This window comes from Pelodiscus sinensis, chromosome 6 (assembly GCF_052426305.1).
Source record: "Pelodiscus sinensis isolate ZL-2025 chromosome 6, ASM5242630v1, whole genome shotgun sequence".
Taxonomy (NCBI): Eukaryota; Metazoa; Chordata; order Testudines; family Trionychidae; genus Pelodiscus; species Pelodiscus sinensis.
The window spans coordinates 121,722,969-121,748,244 of NC_143057.1; the positions used below are offsets into that span (position 1 = coordinate 121,722,969).

Consider the following 25,276-nt stretch of genomic DNA (forward strand, 5'->3'; position numbering starts at 1 on the left):
ATGTGCCCTCTGCTATTGTCCAAACATTCAAATCATTACTGCCATGTCTCAAATAGTGGCTGTTTCTAATGAAAAATTTCTAAAGTTTTTCATGGGAAGAAAATCCAAGTTTTTTGACAAACAGTCATATGGCCCCAATCTCAACACTTCTAACTGGGAATGCTATAAAAACATGAATGCTATGGAAAATCCTAAAATAGAGAGTTTGTGTAATTTATGAAACTGTTGAAAAGTAGAAAAATATTTTATAAAGTTGTCCCTTATTTTTCTGGAAATGGGTCACTTAGCTGAGTGCATATCTGGCAAATTCAGCGAATACAGGCAAAATAATTGACTGAAACACCTCCATTCTCTCTTTAAAATAAATTAAGTTCTGCACTGAGAAGCTTAAGAATTAAGAGATGTGTGATTTTTTTTCCCTCAGGTTGCTTTTATTTAAAATCTAAGGACACAGCAACATGCATCTCCTGAGCCTTAAAAACTGCTTCTGTCCAGGAAGAGATACACAGAGAGAATGATACACAGATGGGAGGGGGCAGAGAGAGATTTTTATTGGAAGCTGTTAAAGTGGTTGCTATGAGACCTTCTCTAGCTACCCCAGGAACAGTCGTGAGTGTGAGGCTGATAAATCGTACCTCCTGTATCATACCTTTCTTTCTTTTCTATGCTGCTTTTATAGTTGTTTAAGATCAGAGCAAGCACCTGTCAGTTGTTTTTTTCTGCCTTCTCACTCTCCTCTGGTTCCTTGTGCGAGATGGAGCTAGAAAATGAAATGATCAGCTCCTCCAGCAATTCTTCAGCAGGCTCCAGGGAGTACAAGGTGGTGATGCTGGGAGCTGGGGGAGTTGGCAAAAGCGGTAAGTTTTTTTTTAAATTAACAATGGGAGGGTGGGGGGGGATCAGGATGTAAACTTCTGAGCACACGAACGGCTTGATAAAGGCTTTCCTCCCCCCTCCATCCATTTTTCTGTTTAAGTTCATTTTGATTAAAAAGGGAAAAAAAGCAAAAGTAATGACTGGGAGAATGAGTCAGCTTAGTTTTGTGGCAGAGAAAATCATTGAACTATTTTCTGGTTTTTAGCCAGCCTTTTCTGTCCTTTATAGGCATTGAGATATAGTCAACCTGCAGCTGTTATCTTACTTTTCCGTTCTGCATGTGGCAATACCACTGTAACCCTTTTTAAGGGGTACCGGCACACTGGCCAGTGAATATGTAACTTGTGGGCCTCTAAATCCTCCTTCGTAAAGGCATGGGAGAGAGACTGCTTGCAAAACTGACTGCCAAGTCAGCTGTGCAGAAGAAAGTGTGAAGGATGACTACAGCTTCTAAGTTACTTCTTTATTTTGTGTCATGGTGGCTCTGCTAGTGGTCCTCACACCTCCCATCTAGGAAGTTACAGGATGCATGTTTAAGTCTTTCTCCAGGTCATAAGATGGATACTCAGCATATTTTAATATTGCTGTCCAGTGTCGGCCAGGCATAATATCACCTGCGGTGGCCTCTCTTCAGAGCAGCTATTATTTGTCCAGGGACAAGGTTTTATTTTTCTCAGATGTTATCACCGTTTGATTTATTCTCACTGACACTAGTGTTCTTTGAGTGAGAAAAGAAAAGAAAAGAAAAGAAAAGAAAAGAAAAGAAAAGAAAAGAAAAGAAAAGAAAAGAAAAGAAAAGAAAAGAAAAGAAAAGAGGCTTTGCTGAGCATGTCATGTCTGTCTTTGTACTAGCACATTTAGCCCAGCACAACAACTATATAATTAATTTGCTGGAAATGACTCTACAGCTGTGATACAGCATCCAACAGTCCAGCTTCCATTCAAGTCTGAGAGCAGGCAGAATAAACAAGCTGTAAAACTGTACTGATACTGTAGATGAGCTCTATTTGTGACCTGCCTGGCAAGACTAGATGAAAAGTGTTACATTGTAAGCAGTGAGGATATCATTCTCTATATCTAGATGTGGTATCTAGCATTTTATTAGTTTTAGTTTTAGGGTTGCCTCTGTCACCTAAGAGGACTCTGCCCCATTGATTTTCCTCTCACCAAGCAGGTGACAATGATTGCAGTGTTCTATGCAGAACCGACTGCTGTTCACAACACAAAATAAGAGAAATTGGGCTTCTGATGATATTTTACTGTATGTGTTTCCCAACTCACTTTTATGTGGAAGGAAGGTCTCTATGAAATATGTTTCTACCATAAGTAGCAACAAACCAAAATTTGTTTTCTTTTTCTGAGAGTTTCCAAAAGGTGGCAGCAATTTTTTCTACCTTGACTCTACAAGCATCATTCATTTTAGAAGTTTAGCTCCCCAACCACTGTGACCACTTAAAGTAAAGATATACATGCTGAAATATTCAGAAAGGAATTGGCTTATGAGAGATGAATCTCAGGGCCAAACTGAGGAAACTTCAAGGGATTACTAATGTCTACATTTCTAGCACTGGAAAGGTCATGATGCCTACATGAAGTATATTCCAATTAGTTCATATCTTCCTTGTTTGGAAATGAAGTTAATGGTTTCATGAAAAACAAGACTGCTTCCAATGTTTTGGAATTTCCTGAATCAGCCTGGTTGGAAGCAAACAAAGCAGGTGGGGTGTGTGTTTGTTTACACGTGAGTGTGTGCTTGTGTGTATATGCGGGGGGGGGGGGGCTGAGTTGGGTGAAGAAATAAGGGCTATATTGGAAAGACATAGGCTACATCTAGACTGACATGATTTTCCGCAAATGCTTTTAACAGAAAAGGTTTCTGTTAAAAGCATTTGCAGAAAAGAGCATCTATATTGGCCCGGATGCTTTTCTGCAAAAGCACTTTTTGCGGAAAAGCGTCCATGCCAATCTAGACTCGCTTTTGCGCAAAAAAGCCCCGATGGCCATTTTTGTGATTGGGGCTTTTTTGCGCAAAACACATCTGAGCTGTCTACACTGGCCCTTAAGGACTTTTGCCCGAACGGGAGCAGCATAGTATTTCCGCAAGAAGCACTGATTTCTTACATGAGATCATCAGTGTTCTTGCGGAAATTCAAGCTGCTAGTGTAGACAGCTGGCAAGTTTTTCCGCTTTTGCGGAAAAACTTGCCAGTCTAGACACAGCCCTAGATTTTATTCAGCTTTGAGGTAATGGTAAAATTTAGGAAATTACTTATTGTGATGGGACAACCTTTAAGGGTTAAAACCCAGCCTTGAGTGAAGGTTTAGAGGGTGGAGCCTGCAGATGAGACAGATGCAGCCAATTAGGGTCCAGCTTGGGCTGTATAAATAAGGGCTCCTGGAGGGAGGAGAACAGATACTCGTGTTGGGGAGCAGGAGGGACCTGGCTGCCAGGGAAGCTGGAGGCTTCTTGGTACAGAAAAGTGCTGGGGAAAGGCAGGCAGAGCTGGGGAGCTCTGGCCTGAACTCACTCCCAGGCTGCAGGGTCTGAGGCGAGGCCTGAGTGTACTAAGGCTGTAGGAAAACAGCCAGAATAGGCAAAAGGAGAAGATCCACAGCCCTTACCAATGATGAGTGGCCATTTCAGACTGCAGTTTTCCTGAGACAGGAGCTAGATGAGAACTGGCAGTGGGTCACTGAGGAAAGGTCAGTGTAGGGAATTGGGGGTTCCCTGGGAGCAGAGGACCCCAGAGTACAAGGGCACTGACATAGGACAGTATGAGTAGGGCAAGAAGGGTCTTCGGGCTGAACCAGCAGAAGGTCTGCAACGGAAGCTGGGACACTGACCAGCGGAGGTCACTGGTTCCCCAAGTGACCAACTGAAGGCGCTGTGAGGGTAAGCGCCTGCCCTGGGACACCTATGCAGAATAACTCTAGACTCTCAGGGTGCCTCTACACTGCACCGTTATTTCGAGATAACAATGCGAGTGTCTACACAGCAATTCCGTTATTTTGAAATAATATCGAAATAACAGGTGGCTTATTCTGACTTCTGTAAACTTCATTCCATGAGGAATGATTCCTCTTCCAAAATAGCTATTTTGAAATAGCTGCAGAGTGAATGCTTCACTGCTGCTATTTCGAAATAGCTCCTCACCAGGGCCATTCTAAGTTATTCCTCCCCAGTGCCTCCTGGGGCTCTAAATTGAGATAGAGTGTCCATAATAGGGGACCCTGCCTTGGACTAATTTTGAGGCTTCCCAGTAGTGTGGACGCTCTATTTCAAAATAGGCTATTTCAAAACATATCTTCCGGAATATCTTATTCTGAAACTAGCGAATTAGCCCGTCATAAGATTGGATTTTCAGGTCTTCTCTCCTGAGCGCTCTCACTCCATCTCTCTCTCTCCTCCTCCTACCTCCCCTGCTCTCTCTCAGCTCTCCTCTGCTTCCTGCCTCTCTCTCCGTCTCTTTCTTTCTCTTCTCCCCCTCCTGCCTCTCACTCTTCCTTTCTCTTCTCCTTCTCCTCCTGACCTCTCTTCCCTCCATCTCTCCCTGCCCCCCTTCCCCTCCCACTGTGGTGCTTGGCTGAGTGCTCCCTGCTCAGCCGGGCTGCCACGAGGAAGGGGGGGCGGTGACATACACGGCCAGGGGGTGGGGCCATTTATGTCACTGCCCCACACCCCCTTTCCCCTCCTGCTGCAGGGGAGCCCAAACGGCCCCTTGCGCTGCTGGCTCCCCTGGTGGTCCAGCTGAGGGGTGCAGCCCTCAGCTCAGTGCCACAGCGGTAGGGGAAGGAGGGGCCGTGATGTACACGGCCCCGCCCCCTGGCCGTGTACGTCACCACCCCGCCCCCTTCCCCTCCCTCCGTGGCAGCTCGGCTGAGTGTTGCGCGCTCAGCTGGGCCACCACTGGGGAAGAGGGGCGGGGCACTGACATACACGGCCAGGGGGTAGGGACATGTACGTCACTGCCCCACCTTCCCCTCAACAGTGGCGGCCCACTGAGGGGCGCAGAACTCAGTGCCACGGCGGGAGGGGAAAGGGGGTGGTGACATACATGGCCATTCCCCCTGGCCGTGTACGTCAGTGCCTCGCCCCCCTTCCCTTCCCGCTGGGGTCCAGCTGAGTGATGCAGCACGAGCATGGGGAGCGCCGACCCCAAATGGCAGCTTGCAGCCACTTGCTCCCCCACCGGGGCCCAGCTGAGCGGTGCTTGTGCTGCGCTGGGCCCCGGCGGGAGGGTAAGGGGGGTGGGACACTGACGTACATGGCCAGGGGGCGTGGTCGTGTACCTCAGCGTTACAGACTCATAGGCACTGGGCTACTATATATATGATAAGCATGCTGTGCAGATGTAACCTTACAAAAGATCATCTAGTCTGACCTCCTGCACACTGCAGTCTACAGATCCTCTTCCACCTAGTCCTGTAATAGACCCCTAACCTCTGAGGGTATGTCTACACTACCCCGCTAGTTCGAACTAGCAGGGTAATGTATGCATACCGAACTTGCTAATAAAGCCCGGGATTTGAATTTCCTGGGCTTCATTAGCATAAAGCCGGCGCCGCCATTTTTAAAAGCCGGCTAGTGCGAACCCCGTGCCGCGCGGCTACACGCGGCACGGACTAGATAGTTCGAACTATGTAGCCATTCCGAATGAGGAGTGGAACGAGGAGTACAGATAGTTCGGAATGGCTACATAGTTCGAACTATCTAGCCCGTGCCGCGTGTAGCCGCGCGGCACGGGGTTCGCACTAGCCGGCTTTTAAAAATGGCGGCACCGGCTTTATGCTAATGAAGCCCAGGAAATTCAAATCCCGGGCTTCATTAGCAAGTTCGGTATGCATACATTACCCCGCTAGTTCGAACTAGCGGGGTAGTGTAGACATACCCTGACTGAATAACTGAAGCTGTCAAAGGATGATCTAAAACCTTCACATTACCAATTCATACATACATATTGGCTGCTAGGGAAGCTCTATGCCCCACAGTCCTTCTGGGCCTAGAAACTACAAAGAGAATTTATTCATTTGGTGTCTTTGGGATGATTTAGTTGGGATTGGTCCTGTTTGAGCAGGGGTTAGACTTGATGATTTCCGGAGGTCCAACCCTATTCTTCTATGATACTATATTATGAAATCACTGATGCAAAAACCCCTGCAGCTAAGTTTTTCTCCTTTTTAAAACATCTGAACTTCTGGCTTTGTATTGATTTGTAAGGAGGAGGACAGAAATGTAATAAGAAATGATGGCTTCAAATTGTTTATGATATAGCCAAAAATATGCAGTACAGAAGAGATAACTATACAAAAATCATGCTGTCTTAAAATTTCTCACCAAGTTTTTCAAAGCCAAGGGCATTGGTTGCTTATCTTAAACATAGTAAATTGAGCAATCCAACTGAGGAGTTGTATCTATCACTGATTGGCATTTGGACAATCTTTGTTATAAATGAAAGGAGGATTTGGCTCTGCTTTACAAGTGCCAGTGTAACCCACACACCTAGGCTACGTCTACACTATGGCTACATCTAGACTACATCCCTATGAAATAAGGGATAAGGGATCTTTTGGAATAGGCTTTATTTTCCACAAGATCAGCGTCTAGACTGGCGCTTTTTTCCAGCAAAGCTCCGTGTGGAAAAAAAGCGGCAGCCATGTTTATGCTAATGAAGCGGGGCAGATTTAAATCTGAGCTCCCATCCTCTGGGGCGAGAAAAGCCCCGTTTGTAACTGCGGATCCGACATAAGTCGGATCCGTGTAACTGGGGGACTGCCTGTATCTCCTTTTGGGTGTTATAAGCCTCTTGAGGAAAAAGGGGGTTTGCACAAAAAGAAAATGTCCACACTGTTTGTCTTTGCGCAAAAACCCCAGCACAAAAATGGAGCAGCAGAAAATATGCAAATGAGATTGCAACTCATGTAAATGAATCCCTCATTAGCATATTTTTTTGCCAAGAAAACTCGTAGTATAGACGTAGCCCCAGTGGCAGTTACACCAGGAAAAAAAAGTCTGCAATAAAGTACCAAACTTTGTGCAAAATAATCACCTGCTTGCTTTGGGGTTTCATTGCTAACTCAGTACTTGCACTAGGTTGACATAAGGCTTTAATGAAACCTTACTTTGAACTAACTGGATATGATTTATGGCTTGTACAGAAATCATGTGAAATCGGCTGTTTTGAAGGAGAAAACAAGTGGAATATATTGAGTTTTTCCTGTCCTGAATCTCAAAGTGAAATGTGGAAGTTGTGAGCTCATTTGAACCCAAAATTATAACATATTTGGAAATCACCATGAAGATAGCAACAAAAGCCAATGGAAAAATAAGAGCAGAAGTCAACTGAAAATTGAGCTGTTACCAGTAGAACTGACCAATGTTCCCTCTAATATTTTCTATCCATGTGCAGAATCATTTTTGTTATGTGCTCTGAGGCATGTGTGGGTATGCATCACCACAGAAAAAAAAATGCTGGGGGTGCTCTGCTAATCAGCTGGGTGGCACTGGACTCTCCTGGGTTACCGCTCAAGCGTTCAGCTTCCAGGGAACACTGGAGCTGACAGATTTCTGGTGAAAATCCTACTCCAACACGAGATGGACCATGGTTAGAGTTCTAAACCTGAACTCCTTGGGATTTGAGTCTCTCCATAAAACCCTCAGAGGTATCGTGTTTGTATCTGAAAAATGACGTGGAGTCCTATGGGGTCTCGAAGACTAAAAGCCTATCACTGTAGTGTTGTTTCCAGATGGGAATATAAAACTGCCAGAGGCCTAGTTTCTGTTTCTGATTAGATAGTGCAGAACATTTTTTTGCATGATTTTGGCCTAAAATGGCAGATATTGTAGAACAGCCAGTCTCACAATAGTTATCCCATTCAGTGTAGCAGAAACCTAATAGGAATAGATAATGAGATCTTAATGATGGGGCATCCAGATTTAAACCTTAGCTTCTGAACCCAAATCTTGAATTCTAGCCTAAATCCCAACCCTCCTAGCTCATTGTTAGTTAAGAATAGTGATGTGTTAACCTCAAAGGTTCAGTTCAACCAACAATAATTGAATCTCATTTAGTCAGTGGCAAGGAGAAACCAACTGAGCCATCTGGGCTTATTTTAATTAAAATACAGAAACAGAGTTACATCAGACATATTATAACTGAGCAAGTAGTTTCACTACAGTTAATGAGGACACAGCAGGATACTGTTCCAGTTTGTCAAAAGTGAGCTGACCACTGGATGTTATGTTTTCAAAAGTGAGATCCCTTTCTGACTTGCAAAGGAATCCTAAAATGTTATTTCATCCACTTTGAGGATGAGACCCAGTAAAGCCATTCTTTTGAATTTCTTTGATTCAAGATGGATCCAAAGCCTGCACTTTGAAACCCTGCTGCTTTTGAGGTCATTTAGACCTGAAAGCAAATTTTGCACAGACCCCCATTCTATAATGAGCTGTACCAAAATCCCCGCTCCAAATTCCCCTAACTTTTTTCTCCAACAAAGTTTCAATCCAGATGTGAACTTCATGGGTCGAGTCATCTCTAGTTTTGATGGCAAATCACAGATCTACTCGACATTGCTCATACTAATCCTAAATTAGCTTGTGAGGTTCACAAACCTTAGGGTATGACTACAGTACAGAGAAGATTGAAGCTGCCGCTGTAAATCTATCATGGTTCGAATTAGAGGTCTAGTGATGACAGCTAATTTGAACTTTGAGGGGCACTCTGGTCAATAATGGTAGCCCTGCTTCCATGAGGAGTAAGGGAAGTCAAAGGGAGAGTGTTCTCCCTTTGACTTCCTGCAGTGTGGACAGTGCCAAAAGTCAAGTTAAGGTACTTCAACTTCAGTTATGCAATGAATGTAGCTGAAGTTGCATATCTTAATTTGACTATATCCTGTAATGTAGAAATACCCTTGGGCTGTGTCTACACTATGACTTTTGCTGGAAGAGGCAATGCAAATGAAGTGTGGATTCACTTTTTCTCACGCTTCATTTGCATAATCCCCTCCGATCCATTTTTGTACAAGAGGTCTTTGCTCAGAAACAAGAGAGGCATAAGGATCCTGTGCAAAAGGTTTTTTTTTTTTTTGCTCAAAACGGAAGTGGCTACACTGCTTCTTTTTGCTCAAAACCCCCTTGTGCAAAAAACATCAGCAGAAAATATTGTAACGACATTGTGACTGTTGCTAATGTGTCCGTCATTTGCATACTCTCTGCCACAAAAAACTGTAGTGTAGACATAGCCTTAGTGTTTTCACAGATCATGTGTGTGTGTGCAAGAGAGAGATATAGAGAGACAGGCTATGTCTAGATTACACTAATCTATTGGAAAAATCTATTACGCAATTTGCATACTTTTTTCCGATAGTTTTTTCAGAAGAAACTTTTCCAAAATTTGACCCATCTACACTGGGCCAAATTTTGGAAAAGCCTCCACTTTCAGAAGAGGCCTTCTTTCTCATGGAAGGAGGAAGACAGGGCTTCCAAAAGAGCACATCTGCTCTCCCCACCCCGAAAAGCAGAAAAGCAGATGCGTTACCTAGATGCAGCAGAGATTTTCTGGGATACCTCTTGTATCTCGGAAAAATCCTGTAGTGTAGACATAGCCAGAGAGACTGAGTTTGACTATAAATATTCATAGCTCTATGCCTGAGTGGTGAATCTAGTTTCAGGAGCGACCCCAGCTAAGCAACACAGTCTAACTAGCTTGGTTTAAACATTCTATTCAATAATAGACAAAAGACAAACAGAAAAGCCTCTGAAATCTGGAGACCATTTATTTCCAGCTTAATTTTAGCAACACCAATGATAATTGATTACAGCATACTCTGTGAGACATTTGCATAATCCTCTTGGCTAATTATTGCTAAGAATAGTAACAAGCTGAGTTATCCTAACATTTTAATAAAATAACTCTGCCTCAAGAAAGATATTATTCCCTAAACGATGCTTCAATGCTGGTCAGATTTGTCCATGTCCTGAAAAAAGTCACACCTGCATGGCTGAATGAAGGTGATTGGCTATGTTACTCATAAAACCATTGAGACAAAGCCAGTCCATTCAGGGTAAAATTGCTGTATTGGAACACAGCACATCCAAAATAATCTGTTAGCCACAGAACAGATAGGCTATGTCTACACTGTCAGCTTCTTGCACAAGAACTCTTTTGCAGAAAAGTTCTTGTGCAAAAAGTCTTCCAGAAGAGAGCGTCTACACTGGCATGTGCTTTTGAGCAAGAGATATGTTTTTACGCAAGAGCATCCATGGCAGTGTAGACGCTCTCTTGTGCAAGAAAACTCTGATGGTCATTTTAACCATAGGGCTTTCTTGAGCAAGAAATTCATGTTGCCTGTCTACACTGGTCTCTTGCACAAGAACAGTTGTGCAAAAGGGCTTATTCCTGAGCGGGAGCATCAGAGCTCTGGTGCAAGAAGCCCTGATTTCATACATTAGAATGTCAGTTTACTTGCGCAAGAACACGCGACCAGTGTAGACAGGCAGCAAGTTTTTGCGCAAGAGAGGCTTCTTTTGCGCAAGATCGCGCCAGTGTAGACATAGCCATCTTCTAGATGTGTGTCCCCGTGGGTCCTCCATTGTTGGTGTCAGCCTTGTCCCTGTGCCGCACCAACAGTGGAGCACCCATGGGGACACTACTCGAAGAAGAAGGCTGAGTTAGGGACCAGGTCTTCTTGACAGAGGCCCCCAGAGCTCCAAGAGAGAATAAAAAGTAGTCTCATGATGGAACCCTAGCAGTGATAAGGCTAGGAAGCATAAGCTTGAGGCCATGTGATGTGCAGTCTTCCACATGGAGAAGCAGAAGACTGTAGTCATTGGTTCACTCCTTATCCGTGTGCCTGGGGCAACTGCTGTGAAAGCATCAGAAAACTGTAAAGGAGAGGAGACTCCAAACCTCGATCAGGAAACGTGAGGAGTAGTTTGGCTGTCTACAAGCAGAGACCCCACAACCCTGAAGCAGAAGACATAAATAAATCATGTCTGAAGAGCACAGATGGGGACCTCCTAGATTTTAGACATTGCCCTAGAGCTGGGCGAGATTGGGGGAGGGGTGGAAGTGTGTAATAAGCGTCTTAGGGCCCGTCAGTCTTGTTCACTTAGCTGACTTTTGGACTTAACAGGAGGAAAGCCCAGCCACTGGGCACTGACTGGGGAGGAGAGCAGACAAACTGCTCCAACCTGGTAGCGCAAAGCCTGATTGAGGGCTAAGAGGTATCTGAGGAGTCTACCAGTCAGAGCCCTTTGTAGGAAGGTGAGCCAGGACTGGATTGTTGAGCAGATTGGGAAAAGTATCTGTGAGTGAGCGTGAAGACTGCCCATTGCACCTTGGGCCTGCTTGTAAGGAAGAGGGCTGGATGCTGTTATCTGGCTAGGCCAAAGATCCCTCTGCTTTTGCTGTACATTATCTAAGGGACGCAGCTACCCTGTGAGGAACTAAATGCTGTAATGCGGCTTGGCCAGAGGGTCATGCCATATTTGTGACTGGAGCAGTCCAAAGAACATAGTGGAAAGCTGAGGCAGAAAGGCTGCAATGTCACACTAGGCTGCAAGGGGGCTCTGCGATGGTGAGTCTTGCTGTAAGTTTGTTTCTCTTAGGCTACGTCTACACTGCACAGTTATTTTGGAATAAGCTATTCCTGAATAGTTATTCTGAAATAGTTTATTTTGAAATAGAATGCCTGCACTGCAGGGAAGCCTCAAAATTAGTCCGAGGCAGGCTTCCCAAATGTGGGGGAGGGGCTATTTTCAAAAAGTAGAAGTGGAGCGTCTAAACACTCCTTATTTTGAAATAGCTATTTCGAAATAGGCGTTATTCTCTGTAAAATGAGGTTTACAGAAGTCAGAATAAGCACTCCCGTTATTTCGACATTGTTTATTTCATAGTTGGTGTAGTGAGCAGGGTTGGCCCCTCACTGGCCCCAGGGAGAAAGAACCCCTCTCTGAACCTGGCTGGGCTGAGATGAAGCCTGCCCCTTTAAGTTCACAGAGGCCTGGGGGAGGGGCAGGAAGTATAAAACCTGTGCCCAGAAGCTCAGTAGGGGCCCAGCCTCTGGAGGGAACAGAGGCCTACCCTGAACTCTCATGTCAGGAGAACCCTGAGGATCTGGCCAAGGCTGACGACCGGCCCGGGCCACCAGGCCCAGGCGCTGAGGAAGAGACCCTTTTTTACCTACCCCCAGTCATGGACTATGGAGACACTGAACCTGCCACTGCCTGGGAGCCAGGTACAGACTGAGGGGGAGTCCAGAAGTGTCCCAGGGGAAGTGGAGGATGGTCAGGTGGACCTGATAGCCCTGTGATGTGTGTCAGCATGTTTCAGAGCAGATTCCCTGCTGACCCCAGTGACCACCAAGGCTGCTACTGCCAGGGCCCTGGGCTGGAATGTGGTGGAGTAGGGAAGGCCTGTGTCCCCTCTGCCACCCCTCATACTGGGTGGCAGTCTCCCACCCCGTACCTGTGCTGAGAACTGTTGGTTTGCCTGCCCCTCCCTGAACCAAGGCCTGGGCCGCCATTTGACTCTTAGAACCATGTGTTTGCCTGCCTTGCACTGAACCACAGCCTGCGCCGTCTTTGACTCTGAGAACTGTGTGTTTGTCTAACCCACCCTGAACCAGTGCCTGGGCTAAAACTGACTATGGGAAATGTTTACTTGCCTGCCCACTCTGAACCAGGGTTGGGGCTGTGTTGCCATTTAGGCTAGTGTGGGCATTGCGGCCTGCCCTGCTCTCAGGCCCCACTGTCTTAAAGGGGCCATTGGACTAATAAGTATAGGCCTGAGCACCAAACGGGTCCAGGACTGAGTGAGAACTCTTACAGCTGACCATTATTCTGAAATAACTTTGCTGTGTAGACGGACACTGCTATGTACATTGGACAAATGTCTCAGACACTTCGCCAAAGAATCAATGCACACAAAACTGATATCAGACTGTTTCACAAAGAAAAAACAGTTTCTTGCCATTTCAACCAGAAAGGGCATTGTCTCAATGACTTGACTACCTGTATCCTGCTTCCAAGACAATTTAACACAATTTAACTGTCATTCATGCTTAAATTTGACACTTTACGACTGCGCCTTAACAAAGATGCTAATTATCTTACCCATTACAAAGATAGCTTCCCCAGTTATCACCTCTAATATCATTAGCTCACAGACATCAACCTCCCTCCACATCCTCCCTCTGTTCTGAAATTTGATTTGTCCTTTTTACGTGTGTTCACTTTTTTCAATTGTATCCCTTTGGTATATATGGTCATGCCAATTTTCTTCCACAATTTGATTTGAGGAAGTGGGTCTGGCCCACGAAAGCTCATCATCTAATAAACCATCTTGTTAGTCTTTAAAGTGCTGCATAGTCCTGTCTTTTGTTTCAGCTAGACCAGACTACCACACCTACACCTCTATTACTATGCCGCTTACTTAGACTTTTGGTAAAACCACAGTGTGGCACCAAATTGCTTCTCATGGACTTCAGGTTGAAAAGAGTGGGTGTGATTCTGTCACCTGTACTCTCACAGAGTACAACCTTCTAGGGTAACCAGGTCACACTGACCTCAAAGAGATCGTTGGGGGGAAAGTGGGCTGGTCAGCATGAGTTAGTATGAAAAATAGCAGGACTTTGAGTGCCCACACTTCTAGCAGTTTGAAATGCATGATGGCTGACTTTGCCTTTGTTTCAGAAGCCATTCTAAATTCCGGGTTCAGAGCTTACTTTTGTGCTGCCAATGCTGTACAAACTCCTCCCTTTTTACATTTAATGAAAGGTGAGCCCCTCATGGAGTAATAAATAGACATATTAGGAAATAACATTCCCTCTTCTTTCTACCTGGAGAAAGGTAACATGGGTTGTTATCCACTCAGCAGCATGAAACACATTGTTCAGTTATTTATTTTCTGAATTTGGACAGACATCAGACAGAATTTGCCTCAGGGAGGAGCGTTGAAGGCATTTCTTTTTTGTGGCTGTTTGTGTAATTCAGTAGCTTGAAAGGAAGAAGACTTCTTTGAGGCTCCCAGTTGTATATTTGATGGGATGATTTCTGTTTGTCAAATACCAATTGGTTATTGAGAACATTGTATATAAGAACATGCCATAAAAATTGCCATACTGGGACGGACTAATGATCCATCTAGCCCAGTACCAGACTGGGGCCAGTACCAGATACTTCAGAAGTAACAAATGGAATTGAGCAATTTCAAGCTATCCATCCCTTGTCATCCAATCGCAGTTTCTGATAGTTAGAGGTTTAGGGACATTTGGACAGGGATCGTATCCCTGAACAGCTTTGCTAATGGCCATTGATGGACCTATCCACCATCTCAACCTTCTCATCTAAGGCCTGAATTAAGGAAGCATTTAAGCCAGTGTTTCTTCAACTTTTTAAGACCGAGGAACACTAAACAATTATTTTTATGGGGAGCACCAAAGATTTTTTTTTGAGCCAAAAAAAAAAAAGGGAGGCTTGCCTCTTTAAGGGTGGCCAAAAACAAAAGTTGTTGACCAAAACCAAAAAGCCCGCAGGGAAAAGTTGTTAAGCAAAACAAACAAACAAAAAAGGGCAGAGAAAAGAAGTTAAGCAAAAAAAACAAAAAACAAAAACAAAAACTGTTTGCCCTTTTATCAAGAAAGCAGGCATTGCCCTTTTAAGGGTGGCCATTTTGAACTCTGTTCTCCACGGCACACCTCTAGCTGCCTCGTGGCACACTAGTGTGCTGCAGAACACACTTTAAGAAACGCTGACTTAAGCACATGCTTAAGTAATAAGGACATAAGAACTATATGCAGTTCTGGTCTATTCAGTACCTGAAAGATGCTTCCAAATTGGAAAGAGTTGAGACAAGGTCAACAAAACTGAGTAATGGCCTAGAAAATTTAATTAACTATGCCAACTGAATAAAAGACTTCATTTGTTTAGCTCAGTCAAACAATAAGCCCTGATTCTCCACTCTGCTACTTATACATGGATAACATGGTGTGTCCTCGTTGAGAATTAGGCCCAATGTCATGGCAGGATAAAACATTGTCCGAATCACCATGAAAGATGTCTATCCAAACTGCTCTTAAATATCTCCGGTGATGGAAATTCCACAACTACCTGAGGCAATTTATTCCAGTGTTTAACCACCCTAACTCGTAGGAAGTTTTTCCTAATGTCCAACCTAAACCTCCTTTGCTCCAATTTAAGTCCATTGCTTCTTCTCCTATCATCAGAGGTCAAGGAGGACAAATTTTCTCCCTCCTCCTTGAACACCCTTTTAGGAAACGTCTACACTGCCACCCTAGTTCAAACTAGGGTGGCTAATGTAGTCATTCAAACTTGCAAATGAAGCTCAGGATTAAAATATCCTGTGCTTTATTTGCACATTCCCGGGCGCCGCCATTTTTAAATGCCTGGTAGTTCAAACTCCCTGCCCATGGCTACACGCGGCACGGGCTAGGTAGTTCTAATTAAAGCTCCTAATTTGAACTACCGTTACTCCTCCTGCAATGACACTGCAATGAGGAGTAACGGTAGTTCGAATTAGGAGCTTTAATTCAAACTACTTAGCCCGTGCCGCGTGTAGCCGCGGGCAAGGAGTTCGAACAACCAGGCATTTAAAAATGGCGGCGCCCGGGAACGTGCAAATAAAGGCTGGAATATTTTAATCCCGGGCTTCATTTGCAAGTTCGAATAGCTACATTAGCCACCCTAGTTCAAACTAGGGTGGCTAGTGTAGACATACCCATAGATACTTGAAAAGGCCTCTTCGTCTTCTCTTTTCTAAACCAAACAAGCCCAGTTCTTTCAGTCTTCCCTCATAGGTCATGTTTTCTAGGCCTTTTATAATTTTTGTTGCTCTTCTCTGGACCTTCTCCATTTATATATATGATCAGGGCTCGCCAAACCGCAGATCGTTCTGGGCATGCGCAGATCGCCAGAACCCGGCTCTTCCAGGTTACAATCTACTCGCCACGGGCGAGTAGATTGTGTAATTTGTCAAGTCCTGTATATGATAATCTCTAAGGGCATGTCTACACTAGGAAATTATTTGGAAATAACTACATTTTAAATAACCCCCCAAATAACTCTTTCAAAATAAGCATATTCCCCGAGGAAAGCACGAGTACAGATTTCGAAATAACCAGCCTGTTATTTCTAAATAACAGGTTTGGTAGTGTAGACGCTTCACTTATTATTTCGAAATAAAGGGGGCTATTTCAAAATAACTCCCTAGTGTAAACCAGGGCTAAGGTGCTCCAGGGCTATTCATTGCTTTTTGGTGTGTGTGAAGTTACTCACATGCTAGATCTTTGCAGGATCAGTGCCTTACTCATCATCTCTGATTCACAATGTTGTTTGTCGGGCTCCTGTGTGGTGCTAGTGAAAAATGAAAATCAGCCAATTATTGTGGCAGTTGTCTGGTTTGGAACTGGGGATTTGGTTCATTTTCCCCTTGATTCAGGGTCTCCCTCTCAGACACACTCATGACACCTAATCATGATGTGATGTAAATGTAACACACCAGTGGATTAAATGAGCATATTTAGTTTTCACACACCAACTAATTTAAAGAGGCTTTCCAGCCACTACTGTAGATGGGGGATTATGTTGCTTTCTCTTGTAATTGATTCTTATTAAGGAAAGGAAACTTTTTTGACCGTTGAATTGTTTCCACAACAAAAAAAGAGTCTAGCTACAAAAAGCCTCCAGATGGAAGCATTCCTGCTGGTCCCAAGTAAAGTCTGAAATAAGGAAACAAACTCGGCTGCCTGACAATGCTTGGATGCTGGGAGTCCCTTTGCTATACAGCACACCATCTGTGAAGCAGCCACGGGGGCTGCATTTTCCATTCTAACCCATCCCTGATGCTGAGCCAAGCCATCTGCAGTTCAGGGCACATGGTAGCTGCTGTAGTTAGGGTGTAGAAAGGAATTCATTAGAGATACCCTTCAAAGCACAATTAGGAAAGAATATGGGTTTTGTTTGTTTTTCTGCTGCTGTCATCGACTCATGTCCCCTGTCCCTGCCCTTATTCTTTTCCACTTTTAATTTCTCCACTGACTTTAATTAAATTCCCTGGAAGCCAGCAAGCATGACAAGGCTTTTATTTTGTTTTTCCGGAATAAGGAGAAGTGAGGGAAGTCGTCAGACTCCCACAGTTCTACTAACAGGGTTGCATGCTTTCAATACACTATGCAAGTGTGACCCACACTTGTGATGTGGTTCACTGGCCCATGTAGTGGTACTTACTGCCAGAGATAAGAATAAGGGAGTTCTACACCCTAAGCTAAGTGCCAGCTTGCTTTATAGCTCTAGCTGTAGGGGCTCCTATACTTAGGGTTGCCAGATTCACAAAAAATACCGAGCATGGTGGCAAAAAAATTGGCTGAGCAGAGGGAAAAAAAGAACCAAAAGTTGCTGAGAAAAAAAAAAGATACACAAAGAAAGAGTCATGGCCCCCTTAAATCCTTTTAAATCCTCACACACTCTCCCTACCCCCGCCAGATGTGGAGGGGGAAAAATGTCCCAAGCAGCCTTCCATTCGAGGAAAAACAAAAAATACCCAACACCTGGTAACCCTACCTATACTAACATCCAGAGCTCCCAGATTCCAATTTGCCCTATGGTAGTCATGCAAGTACTCAGCTGCATAACACTCACTGTCTTAGGAAGACACCTTGCTCCACATATACTGGTGAAATGACACCTGTTGATACCAGCTGAAAACCAGGGTCAAAATACTTCAGGTCAAACCTGCCTTGCTTGCTTGCCTCCTCCCATAGGAACACACCTAAGTGGTAGCTGTAGGAGAAGTAAAATTCAGAGAAAGAGGCAGATTTGTATGCAACGTGGTTGTAGCTGTGTTGGTCCAAGGGAATTGGAGACACACGGTTGGTGAGGGAACAAGCTTTGGAGCCACACACTGTTCTGAATGTGAATTTGATTGTTCTGTATGTGACCTGTCAGTTCTCATTCTCAAAGGAAAGCTGTACAACACTTAAAAAAATGCTTGGGAGTTTAGCTAGGCACTAAAATCTTGGCCTGAAAGAGACGCTAGATTTGTGGTTTATTATAACAATCTGTAAACCACTAATGCCCCTCATCTTAGACTATTACTGTGGAGGTGTTAATGGGTCATGTTACCCTGAATGGTGTCTACACTAAACAATCAGTTCCACCTTGCTGTGCTACTTGGAACACTTTTTCTGGACTGGAAGAAGAGCTTTGTGTAGCTCAAACTTTTCTCACTCACCTACAGAAGTTGGCCCAGTAAATCATATGACCTCTCCCACCTTGTCTATCCCTGAAATTATCTTATTGGGATTGTGGCATTTGTACCATGTTCCAGACAAGACAATTTTTTGCAATAAATACAAATCACTTTCCCCATTTTTCACACTGGCGAAGATCGTTAACGTGAACTATTCACAGAAAGTAAAGAAACGGAGAAACCTAATTTAATTTGAAAACTTTAATCCATATTCATTGATTTTTTTTCCCTTATCCATTACAAATTTTTGAGACAGATTTTAATCATGATCAGCTGGCATGACATTGCACATGTTTCCTACTATTTGGCACCAAATTACATGACCCCTCACCTACAGTTTATGTTCCTACATAATCCAGCTTTATAATACAGACAAGCCCCATCATGCAGCTTGTTTGCTTTGTGCAGCACCAAGGAACCATAAGTAGAATTTCAAGTCCTGAGTTATGTGGAACGGTTCATAGTGATCATTTTACCAGGGCTGCTTACAATGTTTCATACTTCCCTATGAGGCCTCTGGATTCTTTGAAGGCTGGAATGTCGATGTCCCTTGAGTGAAATAACCTTAGCTCATGCCAGTGGCGAAATGCACAATATCTTGATGGCAACTTTCCTTAACTGTCTGCAAAACAATATAACAGAGCTGTAGATTTTTACCTCAAAATGCTCACTGTTGTAAATCAACATAGCCATATTGACTTAAATGGAGTTATGGTGCCTTCAATCAGCTGAGCACCTGGTCCCTGTAGCCTAGAGCTTAATCCCTCTGTTGCATTGCTTTAGCAGAAACGTGACTTCTCTGCTATCTATGTGTGTTCCGAGTGGCTCAAAAGCAAATTTACAGTCACTTTCAATGTGCCTAAATACAATTCTCTATTTGGACAGTCCTCTCTGGAGTGGGGATTCTTTCTCATCTGTGGAGGAAGAGGATGAGATGAGAGGTCAAAATTGGGGCTAGAAAGAAAACAATTCTGTTTCATGTAAAATGTTGCAGGTTTCAAAACTTGCTGTCATTTTTTGTTTCAATGAAGCCAAAGCCTTCCAGTTCTTTTGGTGATAAAACATGGGTGAAATACCTCTTTGATAATAGATGCTAGCTTAGTAGTTTGGCACCTTGCTTAGGCTGTAGGGGACCTAGAGTTTAGTCTCTTCTCTTTCTGAGGTTCTGTCTATACTACCAGGTTATTTCAAAGTACGTTATTTTGAAATAATAACTCTGGATAGGTACGTCTTTCAAAAGAGAGCATCCATACCTCAAAACAGGATTGAAAAGCAATCTGCTTTTTCAAAAGAGAGCATCCAGACTGTGTGGATGCTCTCTCAAAAGAAAGCCCTGATTGTTATTCACAGAATGGCCACCAGGGCACCTGTGCTTTTTTCGATTGCCTCTTCTTTCGAAAAATGTCCCTATTCTGCATCCACACAAGCCTTTTTTTCAAAATAACTCTTTCAAAAAAGGCATTCTTCCTTGTAATTTGAGGTTTATCAATGTTGAAAACCTCCTGTATTCTTTCGATTTCATTTCAAAAGAACATGATTGCAGTGTGGACGCAGGTGACTTTTCTTCAAAAAAAGGGCAGTTTTTTTGAAAAAACAATGTAGTCTAGACGTACCTGATATGTCTATATAGCGGCATTATTTTGAAATAACAGTGCACGTCTACACGGCAAGCCCATTATTTTGAAATTATTTTAAAATAATGGGCTTCTTACTCTGACTTCCATAACCCTCATTTCATGAGGAATTAGGGAAGTCAAAGGAAGAGTCTTCTTTCAACTTACTGCAGGGTAGACAGCACCAAAAGCTGAATTCAGCTACTTTGACTTCAGCTATGCAATTAACATAGCTGAAGTTGCATATCTTAATTTGACATTAGGCTGCAGTGTAGACGGACCCGGTCCCAAAATAACTATTTTGAAATAAGCTTATTCCTCTTCACAAGCAGGAGTTATTATTTCGAAATAACAAGCCCATTATTTCAAAATAACTTATTTCAAAATAAGGGGAATTATTTCAGAAGAACTCCCCGATGTAGACATGCCCTGAGAAAGAGCTGAGCTTTGATTTGCAGTCTTCCACATCCTAGGTAAACTTACTAATTTTCTGCACTTTGCTTGCACACTGTCTTTCTGAAGTTGGAAGGGCAATGGAAGTGTGAGAACAGGATTTATGGAGGGAACAAAATAAGGTGGGAAAAGGATTATATAACTGAGGGTATGTCTAAACTACATAGCTCCGTCGACGGAGCCACGTAGATTTGTTTGTTTGGCAAAGGGAAATGAAACCACGATTTAAATAATCGCAGCTTCATTTAAATTTACATGGCTGCCGCGCTGAGCCAACAAACAGTTGATCAGCTGTTTCTCGGCTCACTGCACTAGTCTGGATGCTCCCCTGCCGACATGAAAGTCCTTTATCGACTTCCCCGGTCAACCTCATCCTACGAGGCATAACGGGGAGGTCGATAAAGGGCTTTCAGCTAGGTGCGGGAGCGGCCAGACTAGCGCGCTGAGCCGACAAACAGCTGATCAGCTGTTTGTCGGCTCAGCGCAGCAGCCATGTAAATTTAAAGGAAGCCGCGATTATTTAAATCGCAGCTTCATTTTCCTTTGCCGATCAGCCTAATTTACATGGCTCTATCGATGGAGCCATGTAGTTTAGACACACCCTGAAAGCACAACAGTAGAAATTAAAGTGGAAAATAAAAAGATGCACATGTGAGAGTATAATAAGTACAGTGGAGGCACATAGGGAAAAAAAGCCAAGGTAAGAGTGTGGTGAGAGAGAGTTTAAGGACAGCGAGAGTTATTCAGATCCTACAACAGAATTGGGCCCCTGATTCTTGTTCTTACCATTTTATCCTCTTCAATCTAACTGTGTCCCTCCCCCCCCTTTCTGAAGGCTGCATGCTTGTAACACCTGTCCTAAAGTGCCAGATCTCACCCCTCTACCTTTTGTTCCCAGTGGACTGGCTTCCCAGTAGAATCTAATCTAATCTAATCTAATTCTTACTTGTCTACAGGTTCACTCTTAACAGTAAGAAGTAGGACTCATTCTGCCACTATTAGCAAATGAATCACAAACCTTTCTGGATCAGTCTTTCTTCCAGCCCTGCCAGTGCTTCGAACCAAAGTCACCCAGCTTCTAGTAGTGATGCTAAGCTTATGTTAAAAACAGTGCCAGAGACAGCAGTGAATCACTTGCTGTGTGTTCCTCACATGCCTCCAAAAGTGGGATGTGGGAGCATTTAGGGACCAACTCTGAGATGTAGCAAGTGCCTTTTGAAATCAATGGGGATGTCTCCGTGCTGGGAAGGATTAAACACAGAGTCATGCATCATATCACTGCTTGGATTTCTCTTTTTTTTTTTCTCCTGCAGTGCTTGAAAATATAGTCAGGCTCCATTTATCCCCAGCCCGAAAGAGCAAAGTGTTAAGAAGCAAAGTAAAACATATGTATCCATCTTCCTTCTTCTCCTAGCCCTCCTTGCAAGTGATCTAGCCAATACATGCACTCTCCCTTCTCTTCTCATTTATTTGAATTTGCACGGAACTAACATCAAGCTATTCCTATTAAAAAGGAGGAGAGATGGCTGTAAGGAGAGCTATAAAAATACATTGCCAGTGACCATAACCATTGGAAAACCAAAAACAAAACCCCCATTTCCCTGAGATATTCTCATGTGAGATTTATTTAAATAGAAAATAATTAGATCTAATTCTTACTTGCCTAATGACAAATAGGTGTTCCAACTCTGACATGTTCGTCAAGGATGAATTATTGAAGGCTCTGCCAAACCCAGTGAGACAACGGCTTTTCACTTATTGACAGTGACACTATATTACAGGAATAGAATATTTGGTGATTGAATGCCTTTCATTCCTCAATGTCATGCACTTGAAATGGAATATGGATCAAGACAGCTTGCAGTATCGGAGGGTTTATTTCTAAAGCATCACTGTCTATGCTGGATGAATCCGAGTCTTTTATGTTTGTTAATCAAGTATTTACTTGATTTACCTTAGCTGTGACAATAGGGACATAGCTTCACTGCAGTCGGCAACACAAGCTGTGTGTCTTGCCCCTTGTTCTGTAATTAAGTAGAAGGCATTCGGGGTGCTACATTGGTACCTTATTCTGCAAGGTTCTAACCACCTCCTGTCTGATGCTGAGCACCCTCGATTCCCAATAAAGTCAATGGAGCTGAGGACACTCAACACTTATAGCACAACAGTGAAGCCTTCCCTATCTACGTCATTAGTGCATGCAGAATAAATACTGTGATGTGGGACTGAGAGCGGTTAGGCTAGCGTGGTCTTTCCTGTGACTGCTTGCGGAATAACCCAGGCAGCACAGAATACATAATGGTGGAAATGCTTCTGTAACATTCTCGAATGGATTCACAGTGCTCATCAGATCTGGGCTCAAGTTCAACATGATGGACAAGACCTCATGAATAATTCATTTTGAATCTAGTGCCTACACCAGGCGTGGGCAACAATTTTCGCATTGGAGAGGAGTGTCAATAAATTTTGGTACGTGGTCGTGAACCAGCTCCACCCTCCAGAAGGGGTCCGGCCTGGGTGGAAGGGGCGGGTCTGGGGACTTGTGACCCCCCCGGAGTTGTCTGGGGCCAGAGGCTTTGAATTAAAAACATAGAAAAGAGCTCCCGGCTCAAGGCCCTTCCACTACCATGTTGCCTGGCAGCCCCCTGGGGTTGCTGCATTTATTTAAAGGGCTCAGGGCCCTGTCCCATACTGAGTAGTGCTGCGAATGTGAGCTGTGAGCTATTTAAATAGGATCTTGCTGCCTGAGCCACTGCCTGGAAATTCAATGACATGAGCAGCAGGATATAAATAGAAAACAGCCAGATGCAGTTTGCAGGCCGGATCCAAGCATTAGGCAAGCTGGATCCAGCCTCTCGGCCGCATCTTGCCCAGCCCTGGCCTACACAGTTGGTGAAAAATCAGGAAGTGCTTCCCATTTCCCTCCGTGCCTCCAAAGCCCTTTCTTTGCATGAGCTTTACTTTAAAGTCAATGGAAGAATTGACCAAATAGAGGGCTGTGGTTGAGGTAAAATAACACCTATTTATCTTAGGGGGATGCATTCAGCCCACACCATACTTCATATCCCCTTTTATTTTTCTCCTGAACTACTTTTAAGTGTATCGCTTGTTAATGAAAAAAAACAACAACGCTTTGTATTAAAATATGTGGGTTTTGAAGGGCTTTGATTTGTAAACAATTGAGTACTTTGCCTTTTTCCCTTCTTCCTCTAAATTTTCTGTATATTTCTCTGAGACTTCTAAAAATTACACATGCTGTAGTAAGTGATGGCTTTGTGACTAATATTATTTGCATTATCATAATGTGTGGGAGACCCAGTCATGGAGCAGGTAAACTACAGATAGAGAAGGACTTCTTGTTCCCTCTGTGGCTTCTGAGTCACGTCAGTTTTGCTGACGTGATAAGTGTTAGCTCAGCACAGCCGAGACGGAATGTGTAGCTCCCAGAGATATACAGAAAAAAATGTTGCGTGCTCTGCCTCACGCAGAAAACTGGAAGCTAAATACTGAATATGGAACCTTTCTTTTCCCTTAGCACTGGAACAGAAAGAGCACAGCTCAATTTTCAGATGCTAGGCTGGGTTTGAGAAGCCAAAAAATCAAGGCTTTCATCAAAATGAGGACATTTGATCAGAAAACCATTGGGTGGGTGGGTGAATCTACTGGGAATGCTGTAATGACCTAAGGTCATTCACTCCATGTTGCTCACCAGGGGTTTGGAATGACCAAAGAGACCGTCTCCAGAGAGTCCCCTCCCCCTTTTTTTACACTGAGTGCTCCCTCATACAAGATTTTGAGGGCTAAGGCCTCATCCAAAGCCAAATCATTGGGAGTCTTTGTTCTGATAAGAGTCATGTAGTCACAAGACCAAGTGATGATGTCACTAATTAAAGTGAGGGAGAGACCTAGTTCTAGTGGTGTCTGTCTCTTTTGAGGCAGCAAAAGGCTCCTTATCTCCTTATCGGCTCTCCCAAACCCTGTCACAGAGAGATTAGAAACTTTAGGTGTTCCCCCCCAGGATGAAAGCTAGTAGAGCAACCTGCTCCATCTAGTGGCCTTTGGGGTGTTTCTAGAGGCCCAATGCCTCTCTTCTTGCTAAGGCTTTCTGAGCCACAGCTTTAAATCTCCATATGAGAGACACGGTATCTGGTAGTTAGGGTTGCCAGGTGTCTGGTATTCTACCGAACAGACCGGTATTTGCGCTCTTTGTCCGGTAAAAAAAAATCAGAAGACCGGCCATGTGCAATGTCCAGTATTCTTTTCTGGTTGTGCACGGGACGGAAGCCTGATGTGGGCAGGGGGAGCGGCTGGGAGGCGTGGCCACGATTGGTGCTAGGAGCCTGTGATTGCGCAGTAGCCTGGCAGGGGCGGGGGCAGTTGCTGGGACTCCCTCGCCCCCACCAGGCTTCTGTGCAATCACAGGCTCCCAGCACTGATCTCAGCCCCACCTCCTGGCTGAGACTCCCAGGGTCGGAGGCGGGGCAGTGATCACCACTCCTGGTGCATCAGAAGCCTAGCGGGGGAAGCGGGAATGGCTGGGACTCTCAGGCTGGGAGGCGGGGCCACGATCGGCGCTGGGAGCTTGGGAGTCCCAGCTGGGAGGCGGGGCCGCGATTGCCAGTCTGGGCCCATCAGAAGAGGCAGGGGGAGTGGCTGGGAGAGGCAATACTTATTATCCTGTGCTCCTTTTTTTTTTTTTGCTTGACCAAAATACCGTGTGTCCAGAATTTTTGGGGGGACCATCTGGCAACCCTACTGGTAAAGTGTTTGCATCCCATCCAGTCCCTATTAAAGTCAGGGAGCATACAGTTCTGCCATTAAATGTGAGCTTAATACCTCTCAGCCAGTCTCAGCCAGCTACCCAGATCATTCATCACAGCACGAGTGAAGCTGAGGCAAGGACAGGGTCGGAAGCAGTCTCAAAAGAAAATCTGTGACACAGGACAGACCTCCCCGCCCTTAGCAGGAGCCTGACAGAGCAGCAAAGCTCGCTCCTGCCTGCAGCTGTCACAGCTCCAGGATGCTGGCCAGGGTTATCAGTGCCCAGGTGGCGTTGCAAAAACTAGGA

The 25,276-nt window shown here is 44.3% G+C and overlaps 1 protein-coding gene across 1 annotated transcript in view; it reads left to right on the top strand.

The window, feature by feature from the left end:
• Nucleotides 1-551: 551 nt before the first annotated feature.
• RIT2 (Ras like without CAAX 2) overlaps nucleotides 552-25,276 on the top strand; it is a 275,385-nt gene continuing 250,660 nt past the window's right edge. The window contains exon 1 of the mRNA XM_006136787.5: nucleotides 552-857. Within this exon, the coding sequence (XP_006136849.3) occupies nucleotides 755-857 (103 nt within the window). The 5' untranslated portion in view covers nucleotides 552-754. The remainder of the gene's footprint in view (nucleotides 858-25,276) is intronic.